This window comes from Aythya ferina, assembly GCF_964211825.1.
Source record: "Aythya ferina genome assembly, chromosome: 1".
NCBI classification, from domain to species: domain Eukaryota; kingdom Metazoa; phylum Chordata; class Aves; order Anseriformes; family Anatidae; genus Aythya; species Aythya ferina.
In genome coordinates, this window is record NC_140296.1 from 6,943,387 (window position 1) to 6,962,208 (window position 18,822).

General features: G+C 40.1%; 1 protein-coding gene across 28 annotated transcripts in view; it reads left to right on the forward strand.

Moving 5' to 3' along the window:
* Positions 1-18,822, forward strand: part of DLG2 (discs large MAGUK scaffold protein 2) — a 1,046,667-nt gene that overhangs the window by 607,354 nt on the left and 420,491 nt on the right. For all 28 annotated transcript variants that reach the window (XM_084519823.1, XM_084519802.1, XM_084519813.1 and 25 more), the window contains one exon: positions 14,211-14,264. In XM_084519823.1, the coding sequence (XP_084375949.1) occupies positions 14,211-14,264 (54 nt within the window). The remainder of the gene's footprint in view (positions 1-14,210; positions 14,265-18,822) is intronic.

Here is an 18,822-nt window from a genome sequence, read left to right on the forward strand (position 1 = left end):
GTTTCTTAATTTTCGGATAATGTGAGTGTGGTGGTCCTGCACAGATTTAGGATTTCATAGAATCATAGAATCATAGAATATCCTGAGTTGGAAGGGACCCTTAAGGATCATCAAGTCCAACTCTTGACACCGCACAGGTCTACCCAAAAGTTCAGACCATGTGACTAAGTGCACAGTCCAATCTCTTCTTAAATTCAGACAGGCTCGGTGCAGTGACCACTTCCCTGGGGAGCCTGTTCCAGTGTGCAGCCACCCTCTCTGTGAAGAACCCCCTCCTGATGTCAAGCCTAAATTTCCCCTGCCTCAGCTTAACCCCGTTCCCGCGGGTCCTGTCACTGGTGTTAATGGAGAAAAGGTCTCCTGCCTCTCGACACCCCCTTATGAGGAAGTTGTAGACTGTGATGAGGTCTCCCCTCAGCCTCCTCTTCTCCAGGCTGAACAGGCCCAGTGACCTCAGCCGTTCTTCGTACGTCTTCCCCTCCAGGCCTTTCACCATCTTCGTAGCCCTCCTCTGGACACTTTCCAACAGTTTCATGTCCTTTTTATACTGTGGTGCCCAGAACTGCACACAGTACTCGAGGTGAGGCCGCACCAGCGCAGAGTAGAGTGGGACAATCACCTCCCTTGACCTACTAGCGATGCCGTGCTTGATGCACCCCAGGACACGGTTGGCCCTCCTGGCTGCCAGGTCACACTGCTGGCTCATATTCAACTTGCTGTCTACCACGACCCCCAGATCCCTCTCTTCTAGGCTGCTCTCCAGCGTCTCATCGCCCAGTCTGTACGTGCAGCCAGGGTTTCCCCGTCCCAGGTGCAGGACCCGGCACTTGCTCTTATTGAACTTCATGTGGTTGGTGATCGCCCAGCTCTCCAACCTGTCCAGATCCCTCTGCAAGGCCTTTCCACCCTCATTTGAGTCCACAACTCCTCCAAGTTTGGTGTCATCAGCAAACTTGCTCAAAATACCTTCTATTCCTACATCCAGATCGTTTATAAAAATATTGAAAAGTACCGGCCCTAAAATGGAGCCTTGAGGGACCCCACTGGTGACCGCCCGCCAGCCTGACGCAGCCCCATTTACCATAACCCTTTGGGCCCTGCCCGTTAGCCAATTGCTCACCCATCGTATGATGTTTTTATTTAGCTGTATGGTGGACATTTTGTCCAGTAGGATCCTATGGGAAACCGTGTCAAAAGCCTTGCTGAAGTCCAAAAAAATCACATCAGCTGGTTTCCCTTGGTCCACCATACGGGTGATCTTATCATAAAAGGAAATCAGGTTAGTTAGGCAGGACCTACCCTGCACAAACCCATGCTGGCTGGGACCAATGACTGCTTTGCCCCCCAGGTGCGCCTCAATAAGTTCGAGAACCATCTTCTCCATGATTTTACCAGGCACTGACGTGAGACTGACAGGCCTGTAATTGCTAGGGTCTTCTTTCTGACCCTTCTTGAAAATTGGCACAACATTTGCCAGCTTCCAGTCTACCGGGACCTCTCCAAATTCCCAGGATCGTTGAAAAATAATTGAGAGAGGTTCCGCGATGACGTCCGCCAGCTCTTTCAGCACCCGGGGATGAATCCTATCCGGACCCATGGACTTGTAGGGATCCAGGTGGAGTAGCAAATCCCACACACGTTCAGGGTCGGTTGGGAGTTTGTCATCCCCACCGTCCCGGTCCTCCAGCTCAGGGCACCCTGGGTCCCGAAGCCCATCATCGGCATTGAAGACAGAGGCAAAGAAGGCATTAAGCGTCTCTGCTTTGCCTATGTCATTGTCTGTGAGGAGACCTTCCCTATCAAGGAGCGGCCCTATGTATTCTTTAGTTCTCCTTTTTCCGTTCACATATCTAAAAAAACCCTTTTTATTTTCTCTCACAGACACAGCCAGCTTCAACTCTAGGTGTGCTTTGGCCACTCAAACTTTCTCCCTACAAACACGAGCAGCATCCCTGTATTCTTTCCATGACACCTGGCCCTCCTTCCAGTAGCGAAACACTCTCTGTTTCCGCCTAATCTCCATTAGAACGTTCCTGGTCAGCCACGCCGGCCTCCTGCCCCGCCTGCCTGACTTGCGATATTTAGGAATTGCCTGATCTTGTGCTTCTAGGAGGCATCGCTTAAAGAATGACCAGCACTGGTGGACATCGAGGCCTTCAAGAGCAGTTTCCCAGGGGACCTTGCTGACCCTGAGCAGCCTGAAGTCCGCTTTCCCCATATCTAAGGATGAGGTTTTGGTGGCACTTTTCCTTCTGTCACCATAAATTTTGAACTCAACCACTTCATGGTCGCTATGACCGAGGCGGCCACCAATCACCACATCTCCCACCAGACCCTCTCTGTTTTCTAGCAACAGGTCTAGGAAGGCACCTTTCCTAGTTGGCTCCGTTAGCACCTGCACCTAGAAGTTGTCATCTAGGTGCTTCATGAACCTCCTGGACTTGCTCGTGTCAGCCGTGTGGCACTCCCATTTAACGTCCGGCAAGTTGAAGTCCCCCATAAGGACAAGGGGAGTTAATCTCGAGGCCTCTCTTAGTTCTGTAAAGAATAATTTATCGGCGCTATTGTCCTGGCCAGGCGGTCTGTAATAGACTCCCACAACGACATCCCCTTTATTCGTTCGTCCCTTGATCCTTACCCAGAAGCTCTCAACTTTGCCATTGCCGACCTGAAGTTCCACACAGTCCAGCCCCTGCTTCACATACATCGCCACCCCACCACCTCGCCTACCCTGCCTGTCCCTCCTGAAGAGCCTGTAACCATCTATCGCAACACCCCAGTCACAGGACTCATCCCACCAGGTTTCGCTTATGCCGATGATGTCGTAGTTGCGGGACTGGGCCAGGACTTCTAGCTCATCCATTTTATTCCTCATACTGCGTGCGTTTGTGTAGAAGCACTTCAGGTGTGTCTCCTTACACTCAGCAACTTGTGGATCTGACCGAAGGACCTCACTGGCACACTGCCCCTCTGATTCTAGTGTACCATCCCTTAGGTCTTCACCGGTGCGCCTGGTTTTAGCCCCTTCCCCCTTCGACTCTAGTTTAAAGCCCTATCTATCAGCCCTGCCAACTCCTGACCAAAGATCCTTACCCCTCTCCAAGAGAGGCGCATCCCATCCGGTGCCATCAGGCCCTGTGTAGCATAGACCTTCCCGTGATCAAAGAACCCAAAATTCTGCCGGTCACACCAGTCTCGAAGCCACGAGTTTATGTGAACAGCACGCCTTTCAGCTTCGATCCCCCCTATCGGAAGGACAGAGGCAAACACAACCTGTGCCCCTAATCCTCTAAGTAGTCACCCCAAATCCCTAAAGTCTCTTTTGATCGCCTTCGGACTTCTCGTTGCTACTTCATCGCTACCAGCCTGAAAGACCAGTAGCGGGTAGTAGTCAGTGGGCCATACCAGTTGCTTGACTTTCTTGGCAAAGTCTCTCACCCGAGCCCCAGGGAGGCAACAGACTTCTCTGCGGGTTGGGTCCGGTCGGCATATCGGTCCCTCTGTCCCTTTCAGAAGGGAGCCCCCCATAACAATAGCCCTTCTTTCTTTTTTGAAGGATGATGTGGCAATGCAACGTGTAGGTCGCCTTGTCTTAGGCGCCCCCTCCAACTGGGACGGGTTTTTATCTACTTTGTCATTTAGATTGTCTTGTTCTAGTCCTTCATATCGATTATTTAAGGGTTTTATTTAAGGGTTATTTAACAGTTTTGAAACAAACTGTTGACAAGCAACATATATGGGATTATTTTTTATTATTATTATTATTATTTTTATTAATCACCTAGTGATTCTGGGACATGAAGGTACACTATGGGACAGCAATTAAAATATTTTCAGATGTTTTAGGTTAGAAGTTTTACTTTTGCTGACACAAAAAGCAAAACCCTGTGCTCTCTAGCACAGCCAAATTTGACCTTGAGTTTGTTGCAGATATTCAAAGTCAAATTTAATTCTTTATCTTCTCTTAAGTTGTTCTTAATTATTGCTAAATATGCATTAACTGTGTGAAAGCATGTGGCAAAATAGCTTTGGTCCTGTACATGTTTAAACAGAATAAATGAGTTAAGATGATATGGACCACAGTAATGTCCAACCCTTCTCCTGTTAACTTCAGTGCTGAAATAGGATCAATGGTGATTTTGCTGATTTTCCTGTGCTATGTGGAAACATTTGTAAAACTCCAAAGAATCTTTCCTCTGTATTTCTTACTCTTCACGTTCTTCACTTTTTGTCTGTAGCACCACTAAACCTCGGTCTCTTCTATTCATTCCAAGCAGAGGTGGGTGCTCTTTGGCGCCTGCTCACTTATTACATTAGTTTTGGGCTGCTGTACAGTGCTCAGTGTCACTGATCAGCTCCTGAGGGCAAGTGTTCTTGGTTCTTTGGAATTGTCTTTATGCCATGATAAACCTCCGGCATAGATATGGAATTCTGTTAGTTTTCCTATTTCACATTAATTTTATGTTATTTTTTTGTTGTTGTTGTCTTCATCTGTGTTGTAATTTTTAGTCTATTTGTTTCTGTGCTTTTGAGGCTGGTTATAAAATTCTCCATGCAGCAATAAATGTTACGTTAACTTGCAGGTACTTCAGGCTGTAAGAAGGTAACAAAATAAGATAGGAGATAACTGCTTTGTGAGCTTGGTCTGCCATGATTTTAAAGTAAACGGACATGCCACCGGCAATGCAGCCTTTGCTTTTAAAGAGAAAGGAGGATTATTTTCTCTCTCTGGAAGGAATTTCATCTTTGTTCACATCAAGGCTCAATCATGCACTGTAGCAGGTAGCAGTATCAACAGAATGACTTAAAACTGGATGCATACTTTTGTCTGTGAGTGCATGCATATACGTGTGTATGTACACGTTTTGTATATATGAGGAGAAAGAAAAGATTATGAAATAGGAAAAAAAGAAGAAAGAAAAAAAAAAAAGAAAAAGAAAAAAGAAAAAAGAAAATAGAAAAATAAAAAGGAAATAAAACAGCTCAAAAAAGTCCCTCCTGTATCTCAAAACCTGCACTTGAGTTGCCTTGCTTCCATTAACCAGCTGGCTAAATGCATGCATGCTCTATAAATACTGTCAGGAGAAAACTAAAACTAATATTGAGTAGAAACATACTAGCTTAAATTTTGATTCTGTTGAAGCAGATCAATGTTTTACCATTAACTTCAATTATGCAGGGACTTTCACCCAGAAATTTTTAGATCTGATAGATATAGCAGAATCCCATTAAGACATTTAAAATGGAAGGTACAATATGCTTTGGTAATTTCACCGTAGAAAGTAAATTAGATTACCTCTTAGCTTTTCAGTAACATCACTGAACCCTTTATTTTTGCAGTGCATATTTCCACTAATACTGAATGCAGTGTCAAGGCAGATTTTTTCAAATGTTTCCTCTTCTTTTAAAATTGTAATGAACACTATAAAATCTGAATAAAATGTATGCATTATCAGATGTCAGAGTTTTTATGATAATATACTTATAAAAAGACCATATGGGATGGATCTCTATTTTTGCTCTAAAGTTTCCAGATCCAGACTTAGGAACATAGCAGAAACTGTCAATGCTTGCATTGGTTAAATCTGTTTTTTAATTTTTTTAAGGGATGAACACATTTAAGACAGAGTTTGGGAAAGTTCTGAAGTACAGCAGAGATCAGATCAGAGGATAGAACGGAGATATAGGTAACGAATGTTTTATGGCCCATTCACTTTCCAAAGACCATGAACATGTGCTGAAGCAGTATTTCTAAATACAGGATTTAGGCCTGAATTTCTGTGCAAAGCTAGAGCACTGGTGTAAGACAAGTTGCATCAATTTCTTTTGTGAGTCAGAAGAGATGTGATAATAGGACCTCTGTGTGAGTCTTATTATGGCATTTGGCATCCTGGAATGAGACAGATGGATCCACTCTGTCTGCTGGTAGGAAGGTTATCACCTCAAAATTTAATGGGTAATAACATTTAGTTGAATGATATATTCACTGGAAATTCAGATGTATCATAATTATCCCTCATTCTCTATAGAGCTTTTTCCATTGACATTTCTATGCCCTTCACTGGATCAGATTTGGGCAAAAAGTTACTGTTACATTAATTATTGCTAATTCAAACAGCTAACGGGCAGTGTCAGTACAGGTAAAACTTCAACAACTGTAAAGTGGGTGCTTTCTTGTCATTCTTCTGACAACCTGTGGAAGCCCATGAAAATGTTAGCTTTTTTCTTAATCCTTTAGACGTTTCCTTTAATGTCACAGCTAATACAATTTTAAATTGAAAATTAATCCTACATTTTAATAAAAAACAACACAAAACCCCAAGCCCCAAAATAATGCCACCTTATTTGAAAGGAACTGTTTACCTTTAAATAGTTTTATACGAGGTTGTGTTATATATGTAGGTAGAGAAAAGCCTCAAGGATTTCTTGAGGCATTTTTCTTCTATTCTTGACAGCCGCAGCCTTTCAAGCAAAGCTGCTTTTGACTTCTGTTTTATGTCCCTAAGCAGAGGTATGATTGTTTACTGAAAAGTCAGTCTTTGGACTATCAAAGAGTCTCCTGATCTTTTATATTTTCTTTTTAACAAAGAGCAAATGACTTTTTCTTCTTTTTAGTCTTATAGTTTGTAATTCAGTTGTAAATACAACAAAGGTTCTGTGTTCTGTGATCTTGAGGCTTCAGAGCATGCCAGAGAACTACTGTTTTGACATCTAAATTATCATTTAATCTTTCATCCCATTGTGTGTCTTTGTAAATCTATTTCTTACAGTTGTGAAAGGAAACTTCTGAAAATATAAAATAAATATAAATTAGTATTACCTTCTAAAGGCCTCAAACAGTCTGAAATAGTATTGGAGAGATGCAAGGTGCTCTGTTCTTGTAAAAATACGGGGGCTGCTCCACTTCACATTACTAAAACACAACATGTTAACATTTCTGAATAAAAATGGAGTTGCAGTGGAATATTCTACAAGGTGTTTTAGAATTTAAGGCTGACTACCTGGAAAGACAAGTCCTTAACTCTGGCATACAGTCTATTGAATCAGGTTTCTGCAAAAGATGGTAATAAGTCACTGGCAACTCCATTTACTTTTTAAATGATAATGCATACACTATTGTATTACTCAAAATTTCACCATCTCTTTATTTTGAGTTTACTTAAATATGTCGAGTGTAGAGTTTCCTTAAAAATATAGAGTGATGGTGATTCCTTAATAGGAAAACAAGCAGTTGAGAGTTCTGACTCAAAGTCACAACTAGGTGGATAGTTTTAAATAAAATTGGTCACATGCTTGTTTTAATGTTTTCTGGTCAAGGAGTAACATGCTGCAATCATTATTTTTAAAATGCCTCATTTACCTTGTACCTATGCAAGTAGTTTCATGGTCTGATGTTGAATACAGCATTGCATAGTACCAACAGTTAAAACAAGGAGTTGTGCATGGTCCAAAAAGAATGACTCAATATAAGATGGATAGTCTGTAAAACCATGAATGCTGTAAGTAAAACCAGTCAAGCAAGAAAGGTAGAAGGAAAGTTCATTTTGTCTGACGTATGAGTCATGTCACATACTTGTAGAGAATTTGGTAGCAGAGAAAATGTTCATGAACTAGACTGTGTGCCTTTTTGTTCTCTTTCTAGCTACTTCAAGTGCTTTTGCTGTATCTTTCTTTTAAGCTGTGCTTTTGGTGGAAAAACAACTAGACTGTCTGACTCGCTGCAAGCAGAACAATCTCATATATATTTGTGGAAGCAAAGTCTGTTGTGCTCGAGTCCTTTAAAAAGAAAAATATCTTTCTCCTTTTTTTTTCTCCCCAATGTTATTCAAGTTTTGTCCCAGCTATGCCAATCTGTCACTGCAGCTGTCAGCATGATGCCTTTCCTTCAAAGCACAGAGATGGCTCAGCTGAAAGCACTGCTTCTAGTCAAGGGCAGGAAAAGAGCCTATGAAGGGAACACTAGTTATAAGGCTGGTAGCCTGCACAGTCCAGAATCAGCATAAAATAATACTTAGGTATGGGTAGAGACTAGAGCAGAAAGGAAAGTGGACATGGAATGGGAAAACAGGATCATTCCATTCAGTACACTCAGTAAAATTCCGTCTTTTGGAAATTGGTCTGGATTTATTTTGCAAATGAAGAATTGTGAGTAAATTCACTAAGGCCTCTGGCCATTTTTAAAATCTGATTGTGAAGTCTGGAAGCTCTTTGCATGCTACCTATCTTAAGGGAATGCTGTCTCTTATGAACTAATTATTATGGATTTTAATTAATCCTGCAAGTTAGTCAATTAGACATTTAAAACTTTTAAAACTCCCTACATAGTGATAGATTATTTAGTTCTTGCCAACCGTCATCTCTCTTAAAATTTTGATGAAATTGAGCCAGCTTTGCTAGAAGTGTTTTTTAGCTGGGAAAAGTTAGCAAAAGAGTAATTAAATGTCTTGTTGAAGATTTCAGAGCAGGTCAAGGGGCAGAGATAGGAATAACTTCATTGTCATTGTCTTCTAGAAGGCCATTTCTTCTCACCCAGTCTCAGAAGTGGGTGGATAGTTTATATATGTATAGGTATACAGTGTGACAGATCACAGCAGGCTGAGATTCTAGAAAGAGCCTAGAGCCTTTTATGCATGCATTTGTTAATTTATGCACAGTTAGAAGTATTCTTGATGAGCTGATGAACTGCTGTGTTGGATTTCTCAACATTCTCCACAACTGAAGCAATATTTGGGTATCTTTTTTGAGCATTCGGTGAATTTGAGCATGTGGCATGTTTTTAAGTCACAGTAGATATAGCCCATGATCTCAGAAAACAAGATCCTTCTTGTGGACTGCTACTTATCATCTCTGATTGTCTCTTGACCAATCCATTGAGTAACTTCACTAGGATTACTAAACTGTTTTGATCTCATGTATTCCGTGGCTAGCACTATATTTAGGGCTCTCTCCAGTGCTTTCAAACTGTCTTCTCAACTTCCCATGATTAAAGCCTCCTGCTTTATATGCAGTTATCTACAAACATGACACAACTAACAAAATCAGAGTTGATTCCTGTACTTCTATTAAATGCAGTGTTGTAGCTCAGGAGGTCAGTGTTCTTAAAATTACCATATGATAGAGTCACCAGAACAGAATTTGTTGTTGTTGTTGTTGTTTTCCTGTCCAAAACCAAGAAAAGAATCCAAACAGCAAACACAGACTCAGTATCCCCCACGCATGTGCATGCATGCATGCATACACACAGTGAGTGGCTATAATTGCTATATCCATCTGAAAGTATTGCTCTGTGAATCTTATGCTCATCTATCTGATTGGGATGAACATCTCGGAAGGAGAAAATTATAATTGAAAGCTGAATTTAACTTTTCAATTAGTAAAGAGTACAATAAGCATTCTGCTAAAATGATACCTGAATGGTATTCTTGCTTGAAAGACAGTTATTTACAGGTGCTATAGGAAGGCTAGGTAGGAGAGATGATGGGTCAGGGGAGGATCGCAGATATTCAAAGGAGCAGCTTAGATGCTCAGACTTGTGCTGTGGAAGGGGTGACGGGCAAGGTGAGAACCTGGGAGTCAGGGTTAGGTAGGAGGCTAACAAGGGAAAGATCTTGGTAGGTGCCACCAGGAAGCCTCAACAAGGATTATGATGAACAGAGGGATGTGACTAGAAAAAGTCAGATAATTTTATGAAGAGTAAATTGTGCCTTGCAAATCTGACAGCTTTCTGTGATGAGATGACCAACTCTGTGGATGAGGGGAAAGAAGTAGGTGCATTTTGCCTTGATTTTAGCAAAGCTTTCAGCTCAAATTCTCAGTCTTGTAGCCAAATGAGAGAGAAAGTGACTGGATGGGAGTGCTAAAAGATGTGTGGGACCGGCTGGACCACCAGACCCAAAAGGTAGTGGTCAGCAGTTTGGTGGTATGTGGTCTGGCTGCTGACTTGTGGTTTTGCTGAGTTGACACTGATGCTAGTGCTAATCTCTTCATTAATAACCAGAATGGTCAGGTAGAGTTTTTAGCAAGTTTTTAGATAACATTTGACTGGGCAGAGGAGATGGTACACTAGCCATTACAGTTGCTGTTCAGAGGGATCTCAACAGGTAGGAGAAACGAGCTGAGAGGAACCTCATAAAGTTCAGTGACAGTAGGCAGGAGTTCCTACACCTGGACAGAATAAAATGTGCAGCAGGCCTGGCCAGGCACAGTCTGGCTAGGCAGCAGCTTTTCAGAGTGGACAAGTTGCACATGAGTCAGCTATGTGTCCTCACAGTACTAAAGGCTGACAGCAGACCAGGCCACGCTAGTAACAACCTTGCCAGGAGTTTTAGGGCTGTCTGCTTCCTCAGACCTTCAAGACTGCAGCCAGAGTACTGTGCCCATTCACAGGCTCCCCAGTATGCCAAAGTATGTTGGATGGAGGATGACCAAGGTGTTGGAGCACGGAACAGTGGCAGGGTCTGGTGCACAGACTGTACAAGAAAAGTGTGGGAGAGCTTGGTTTGTTCATCCTGGAAAAGAAGAGCTTCTGTGAGGAATCTAACTGCTGTCTTCAAGCATATAAGGGAGATTGGATAGGGGGATTGAGCAATTGGCTGGAGAGGAGACAAAGCCAGACTCTTCTTAGATATTCATAAGGACAAGAGGCTCCATACAGAAATTTCATTAGGGGAAATTCTGACCAGATATAAGAAAAAGTTCTTCTTAGTGACAATGTTTGGGACTGAAACTGGGACATAGCAAGGTTGTGAAAGTCCTGAAAGCAGCTGATCAGTGAGTAATTAGGAAGAAATTCTTTACTCAGCAAGTTGCCCAGAGAAGCTGTGGATGCCCCATCCCTGGAAGTGTTCAAGGCCACGCTGGATGAGCCTTAGGTCAATCTGGTCTGATGGGAGGTGTCCCTGCCCATGGCAGGGGATTGGAACTGGATGGGCTTTAAGGTTCCTTCCAACCCAAACTGTTCTGTGATTCTGTGAAAACTGCTATTTTTTATGAAAATCTGATATGGATATAAAGCTTTGTTCCTAAACTGAGTTAGAAGTAATCAGTATAGTACAGGAATGCTTTGGAAAATTACTTCTGAAAGATTGTTATTTAACAAATACTGTTTTTTAAAGCAGTGAAAAGATGTTTTCATTCTGAAGATTGAAAACTTTGTTTATATTTACTATTAGAGCTGTTCACAGTGTATAAAAATACAAAAAAGATAAAATCAATGAAACACAAAATTTGGTAGAGACAGTGGAATATTGTCAAAATAAATCTTTTTCTTCCTGTAGCAAAGGTATCAGTGTTTAAGTATATTGAATTCCAGAGTTGTGTAGGCTAAGATTATAAAAAAGTAACCTTGTTTAACCTTCAGTGATAATACAGTTATAAATCATTCCATATGCCTAAAGCTAAAAATAGTATAATCTAATGACATTCAGCTTTTATTTATTATTTCAAAGTGCCCCATGTTATGGGGCACAACAAGAATAAATGTGCGTGTGTGTGTGTGTGTTTGTTAAACAACTTTTCAGATACTACACATCTTTAGTATTAAACTATACATTACTATGATAATAGATAGATGGCATGATATATATACACACCATATCATATGTATTTTACTTTCAGTTTTTGCTTACAGGTTGCACAGTGGTATAGAAAAAATGGCCTTAATTATCAGTGACTTTTGTGCAATAATGTATAATTTCTTTGAACACAGATTTATCTCACAATAACTGGAAAGAATCTTACAAAATTGGAAAGAAACTGTGACACCCTCAAAACATTCAAATTATTGCAATAATTAATTTTACATTCTTAATTCAGGTTATGTTACTTAGTTTTGAGATCATACAATCATAGAATCATAGGTTGGGTTGTAAGGGACCTTAAAGACCACCGAGTTCCAACCCCCTGCCATGGGCAGGGACACCTCGCACCAGACCAGATTGCTCAAAGCCCCATCCAGCCTGGCCTTGAACACCTCCAGGGATGGGGCATCCACAGCTTCTCTGGGCAGCCTGTTCCAGTGCCTCACTACCCTTACGTTGAAGAATGTCCTTCTAATGTCTAACTGAATCTGTCCTCTTTTAGTTTAAAGCCATTTAAAACCCTGCAGTGAGTATTTAACAACAGAAATGTGATCAGTGTCTTCAATAGTGCTGTGCTAATATATCCCTGCCATGCACAAAGAGACCCTGCAGTTAATACAATTTTAAAGTATCATATAATCATAGAATATCCTGAGTTGGAAGGAACCCATAAGGATCATCAAATCCAACTCCTGGCACCGCACAGGTCTACCCAAAATTTTAGACCATGTGACTAAATGCACAGTCCAATCACTTCTTAAATTCAGACAGGCTTGATGCAGTGGCTACTTCACTGGGGAGCCTGTTCCAATATGCAACCAAGTATAGGCAGTTCTTCATTGGCTAATATACAAATAGATAAATAGGACTAACGAGCAACTAGGCTAAGCATTAGTATATAGGAGTAGTTTGATGTCTTTGCTGACCAAGCAGGCATCAGTCAGGTAGAGAAGGGTTGCACTCCATCATTTGTTGTAGTGGGCTGACAACATGTTGATGTTTCTCTTCCTTAGTCTTTGTGCTGTTATCAACTCCATCTCAGCAGTTCTGCCTCTGACATTTTACTTAAAGTGTGTGGCTCTACTATATACTTCACCACAGCTCTGTAATTTTCTCCAGTCTGAGACAAGGTTATGCAGATGGGTCAAATCAGAGCTTGGCCTTGGATAACCACCACCAGACCTCAGCATGGGACGGGGAAGAGGTTAGGGCATTTTGGGTTAATGGAAAACAACATGGATATGGGTTTCATCAATAAGCTAAAGATCAGGTTTCACGGCTTTACAGATTCACAGATCTTTTTAAAATAGGTCTATACTTAAAACTCTACATCAGCTGAGTGCACATGAAATAGTCAAGTTATACAGTTTTGATAAAAATATCGCATTATACATGCATATACGTATACCATATAGTGATATAGATAAATAGTATAAGCATACAAAATGTTGAGTTTTATATTCTATAAAGATCAACTGATCATCTTGGTTTTCCTTAAACACAAAAAGTGGACTGGTAAGGAAAGAGAAGATGTAACCCTCACCCCCAAGATTGCCTAAATTGTAAATTGAATACATTGTTTCTTATAGTTCTACTCAAAAGCATGGATGTGATCCAAAGCCTATTGAACTTCAAAAGAAATTGAAAAAGAAAAGTGAACCATGATTTGGAGGCCGAGAGTCTATTTCCTTCATCCTAAATTGATTGAACAGAATCCAATTTATATGCTGTTGTACAATGTGAGTCCTGCATTTTGGTCACAACAACCCCATGCAATGCTATAGGCTTGGGACTGGAAAGTTGTGCAGAGGAAAAGAATGTGGGGGTGCTGGTTGACACTCACCTGAACATGAGTTGTATGGGTATGCCCAGATGGCCAAGAAGGCCAATGGCATCCTGGCTTGTATCAGGAATAGTGTAGCCAGAAGGCCCAGGCAGGTGATCATTCCCCTGTACTCTGCTCTGGTGAGACTGCATCTTGAGTACTGTGCTCATTTTTGGGCCCCTCACAACAATAAGGACATTGAGGCCCTGGAATGTGCCCAGAGAAGGGGTACAAAGCTGGTGAAGGGCCTGGAACACAAGTCCTATGAGGAGAGGCTGAGGGAACTGGGGCTGTTTATTCTGGAGAAGAGGAGGCTCAGGAGAGACCTTACTCCTCTCTACAATTGCCTGAAAGGAAGGTTTATGTAGCTGGGGATCAGCCCCTTCTTGAAGATAACTCGTGATAGGACTAGAGGGAATGGCCTCAAGTTGCACCAGGAGAGGTTCAGGTTGGAAATTAGGAGATATTTCTTCTCAGAAAGAGTGTTCAAGCATTGGAAAGGGTTGCCCAGGGAGGTGGTGGAATCATTGTCCCTGGGGGTGTTCAATGAAAGGTTTAACCTGGCACTTAGGGACATGGTTTAGTGGGTGACGTTGGTTGTAGCATGATGGTTGGACCAGATGATCTTGGAGAGCTTTTCCAACCTTAATGATGCAGAGGTCTATAATTCTATGATTCAATGGGTAGATAGCCTTTTATACTTTGATCTTAATTAAAAGTTGAAAAAAAAATAAATTAAATTAAATTAAATTTCAATATTAAAGAATTTCAGATTTTTACATTTCTTTTCTTTTTTTTCCTTTTAGGCAAGCCCTGCCCCTATAATTGTCAACACAGACACATTGGACACAATCCCTTATGTAAGTATTAATTTCTTATATATAATTTGTTTATTTTCCCAAGTAAATTCTAATTAGTATTGGATAGAAGTTATAATCAAATCTTTCAATTAATTGTCTCTTTTACAGTAACACAGATTATTCATTTCTAGAAGAAGAAATCAGGAATAATAACTGTACTCAGGTGAATTATAACATTATAAGCACGTAATTTGTAGTTGAGACTTCAACACATGAACTGTAACTTACTAAAACTAGCCTTTCTTTGAAAAAATGTGATTTCATTAAGTCTTTCCTCTTTACTAGTAACAGAGAGCATTAATATTTCCTTTTTAGAGCAGTATACACACTTGTAGTTTATTAAAATTCTCGATTCATGGTATAATATTAAAATGATGCAAACACCTCTTAATTTTTCTCTATATATCCCTTTTGCAGATAATAACTGTACATGACAAATCAGCACAAACTAGATGATTTCATATGTTGTTATTAATGTATTTTTACATGGCTTCTATTTTTATTGCTTATAATAAAAACAATTTTGCCTTAAAATAAATACATGTTTTTACTAAAGTAAAAAAAAAAAAAAAATCTGCTTTCTGCATGCATTTGATAACAATGTCATTGTAGAATTGACAAACAACCATAGTTGAAGGTAAAAGACATAGAAAAAAAAACAAATTGGATAAATAATAAGACAAGTAACAGGCTTAAGTAATTGCATGCAAGGAAAGCAAGTAGTATGAAGCTAGCCAGCCAGTATGTAATCTTTCTCCTTGTATACTCAGTAACTCTTTTTAAAGCTCCTAATTAATGTCTCTCATCTGTCAGGTGTTGTCCGTAACTGTTTCTTATGGTTCCAATGCATAAATCTAATTATTTGTCCACCTACACTAATGATTTTGCTGGTTTCTGTCTTACAGAAGCCTACTGATGAGAAGTTTAATAGGAGTTATCATTGCCACTTTTGTTTCTGACAATTTATAAAATTTAGAAAATATTGTGTAGAACACATGTAAAGGTCATAGCCAAGAGCAATTTAGAACAATGACACTGTTGTAAAGCAGAAGAGAACTTAAGCCCATGTTGGGAATTTCAGCCACTGGGAAGGGCAGAAAAGTTAAATAAAATTTCTCCAGTCATTTGCATCAAACTTTCTTAAGCAGTTTCCTAGTTTCATTTTTCCTTCCTAAGTCTCAGTTTTCCTTCCTAACATCAGAACCATCTGTTGTGTTCTCACTTCCAATAGGTCTGGCTTTTCTTCTGTTTTAATGAGACATTTTACACTTACTGTTCTCTATGGTCCATCATGAAGGACATTGTGAGCCCCAGTTCTCATTTCCAGTGCTGGACCTGTGCCCAGGACAACCCACAGTTACAGTGTTAGAATTCCTAAATACAGATCCATTATGCTAGTGACAAGATGTTCAATCAATATGGTTTATTCTTACAACACAGTCTATTGATACTTATACACCTTTATACTACTTTGATACTAGTCTCCCTTTTTCTTATAAAAATAAATAAATAAAAATAAGACAATAACACGACAAAACACATTCAAGAGAAATATTGACAGTAGACTGAAAAGTGCCCGTGGGCTGCTTCAGTCTCCAATGCATGATGTGAACTAGATAAATAAACAGAAGGTACTCGTAAAAATAGACAATTCTGAGTTAGTCACCTTCTCTTACCCAGTATATGGAAAGATTTATGTCCCTGAAAAATGGGGCACAACAGAGCTTCCAAAGAGGGACTTATTTAGACTAGTCAATAATAAATGTCAAGGTGAAACCTATCTGTGGAATCCAGGCCAACACAGTGCCCCACAGGACATGGGGTCTTTACTTTACAAATAGACATTTCTTTCTGATCAGGATTTATATGCTTAAACATTCCCTGGAATGAGAAAGACAAACAAATGGGCAAACATCCTCTTCCTCCAGCCTCATGTTTGGGAGAGTGGGCTGGGAGATCTGGGTTCTTCTTCATGCTCCCAAGACTGGTTCAGTTTAGTTTGGCTTAGTTTCATTTTGTGGTATTTCCTCTGCAAGGAAGGTGCTGTACTTGCTGAGCCAGAGACATGTTTGTTTCTGTGTCAGTCCTCTACTGAGTAGGTGAGCACGTGAAAAACAGGTTTACCGACAACCTTGGCCCAAGATGTGGGATGACTCTGGCCAACAGCCAAACACCCAGCCAGCCCCTCTCTCACTTCCCTCTCCCATGGGATGGGAAGAAAATAGAAGGAAGGCAAGAAGACAGATAGGCGGAGGTAATGACAATTCAATAAGGAAAGCAAAAGGTGTGTGTGCAGAAAAAGCAATAAGAGGAATTCACTCACTACTTCCCATTGGCAAGCAGATGTTTAGCCACTTCTTGGAAAAGAGGGCTTCAGCACATGTAGCAGTTGCTTGGGAGACAACTGCTATAACCGCAAACATGTTCCCCTTCCTCTTCTTTTCCCTGAGCTTTTATTGCTGGGTAAAATGCCATATCGTATAGAATATCTTTCTGGTCAGTTTGGGTCAGCTGTCCTGGCTCTGTTCCCCCCCCCAGGACTTTGCCGATTCCAGCCTAATTGCTGCAGGAGAGGAAAGGAAGAGTGGGGAAGAGTGAAGGCTGTGATGCTGTGCAATCTCTGTTCAGCAATAGCAAAAATACTGGTGTGTTATCAACACTGTTTCAGCCACAAGCATCATAGCATCACATGGGCTGCTATGAAGAAAACTCCATCCCAGACAGACCCAGTACAGTACATACATAATAACTTGTAGGTGTTAGAAAGACTTGTCACTCTCTTAAATATTTGGAAAGACAGAGGAAAGTCTTCCAAAACTCCATGAGCTAAGTGTATAGTAATTCAGTTATCATCATATTATTTATCTTGCAGGAAATAACATTTAGATATTCCCTAAAGTGTTTTTTGTTTTGCTTTGTTTTTCAGACAGGTCAATTCAGAGATAAGAGAAAACAAAATTTAATTATTACTTTGAAACTTGAATATGAGTTGAACACCTGCCTTTTTAGTACTGTCAGAACTTTCAGACATGACTGGAGAAAGACTGCGCATGTCTAGGAACATCTCTGGTGAATGTGTAAATAACCTTAGCATTCATTATGTAGCTGGTTAATAAAGCATCTGAAAGTTATTACTCTTTTTTAATTATCATGAAATCCTGTCTACCCCTGTAGGAACAAATTATTTTATGAATCAGAGAAACTAAGTTCAATTATATTTTTTCCTGTCCCATGCTGTATGCATCCATCTCGCAAGTGGACAAGAGAGTAGCCAATCCTCTCTCATAACTGTACCCTGTCTAACACACCCAGCAGCACTGAGGGTCAGGGCTGGAGTCTTTTTAAGTGTCTGATATTCAGCTCCTGTCGTCATGCCTCAAAGTGCATATGGAGTCCAATAAGCCTCCTGTCAGTCAGAGGAAAGACAGACAATTTTAGGTCTTAAAAATTGGACCATATTTCCTATGTTCACATTCTTTTCCTTATATCCTGTTTTTCTCTAGTCCTGGGTACTTGTCCTTTAGTTCTTTCCTTGGAATGTACATTCCACAAATCTGAGTAATTCTAAATTAACTTGATAAAAAAAAAAAAAAATTAAAAGCAAATGGATATATAAAGGAGAGGTTGGACAGAACTTCGGGCAATCTGATCTAGTGGGAGGTGTCCCTGCTCATGGCAGTGGGGTTGGAACAGAATGATCTTTTAGGTCCCTTCCAACCTTTATACCGTTCTATGATATGCAAGTGTTACATCTTCTGCAATTTTTTGACATAACTGTTTTTTGATTTCTGACTGATACCTTATGTAAGATGCTTTTCATGAAACCTGGGCTTTAAAAATACTTTCTCCAGCCTATTTCAAAAACTGTATTACAACAACATACATATATTTTTCCCATTATCAGATCTATTATTTTTCTACAATAACTATTTTTGCTATAGTATCTAAATAACTATAAATTTCATTGTATTTAACAAAGTTAAGTAATCCATTTATTTTCAAACATGAAATGCTGGAATAAACCTGAATTTTCAAATTTTGATAAATAGGTTGTTTTTAGTTTTCTCTGCCATTGCTAGCCACAACTGATAATAAATAAATAAACTCAGGCTATTTTTAGTGTTTTACATACCAGATGGAGACTTCTTATGATATCACTCAGCTCTTGACTCAGCAGCACAAGAAACCTGTTTCAGTGTTTCTTTTTATGCAATATAGATCCAATGCATTTCCATTTCAATAAGAACACTGCTATTTGTCTCCTCCAAAAATTCCTGAGTGTTTTCAGAAGGAGGGGGCCTCATAGCAATGACTAGCATTCCTAAAGCATTTTCAAATGTAATGTTTCCAGTGGTCCACCAGATATAAATTTAATTTTTGCTGTTGGTATAGAGCTGGTAAACAGTGTGATTTGTCTTATTAACAATATAATGATTTCAATTTGTATAATTAAACCTTTTGGTACTGTTGACAATCTTCAAACTTTTCATCTCAACAGCTGAAAAAAAATGATCCTGTGAGAGACTGTTTTTCATTAATATATTTTTCTTAAATGAGA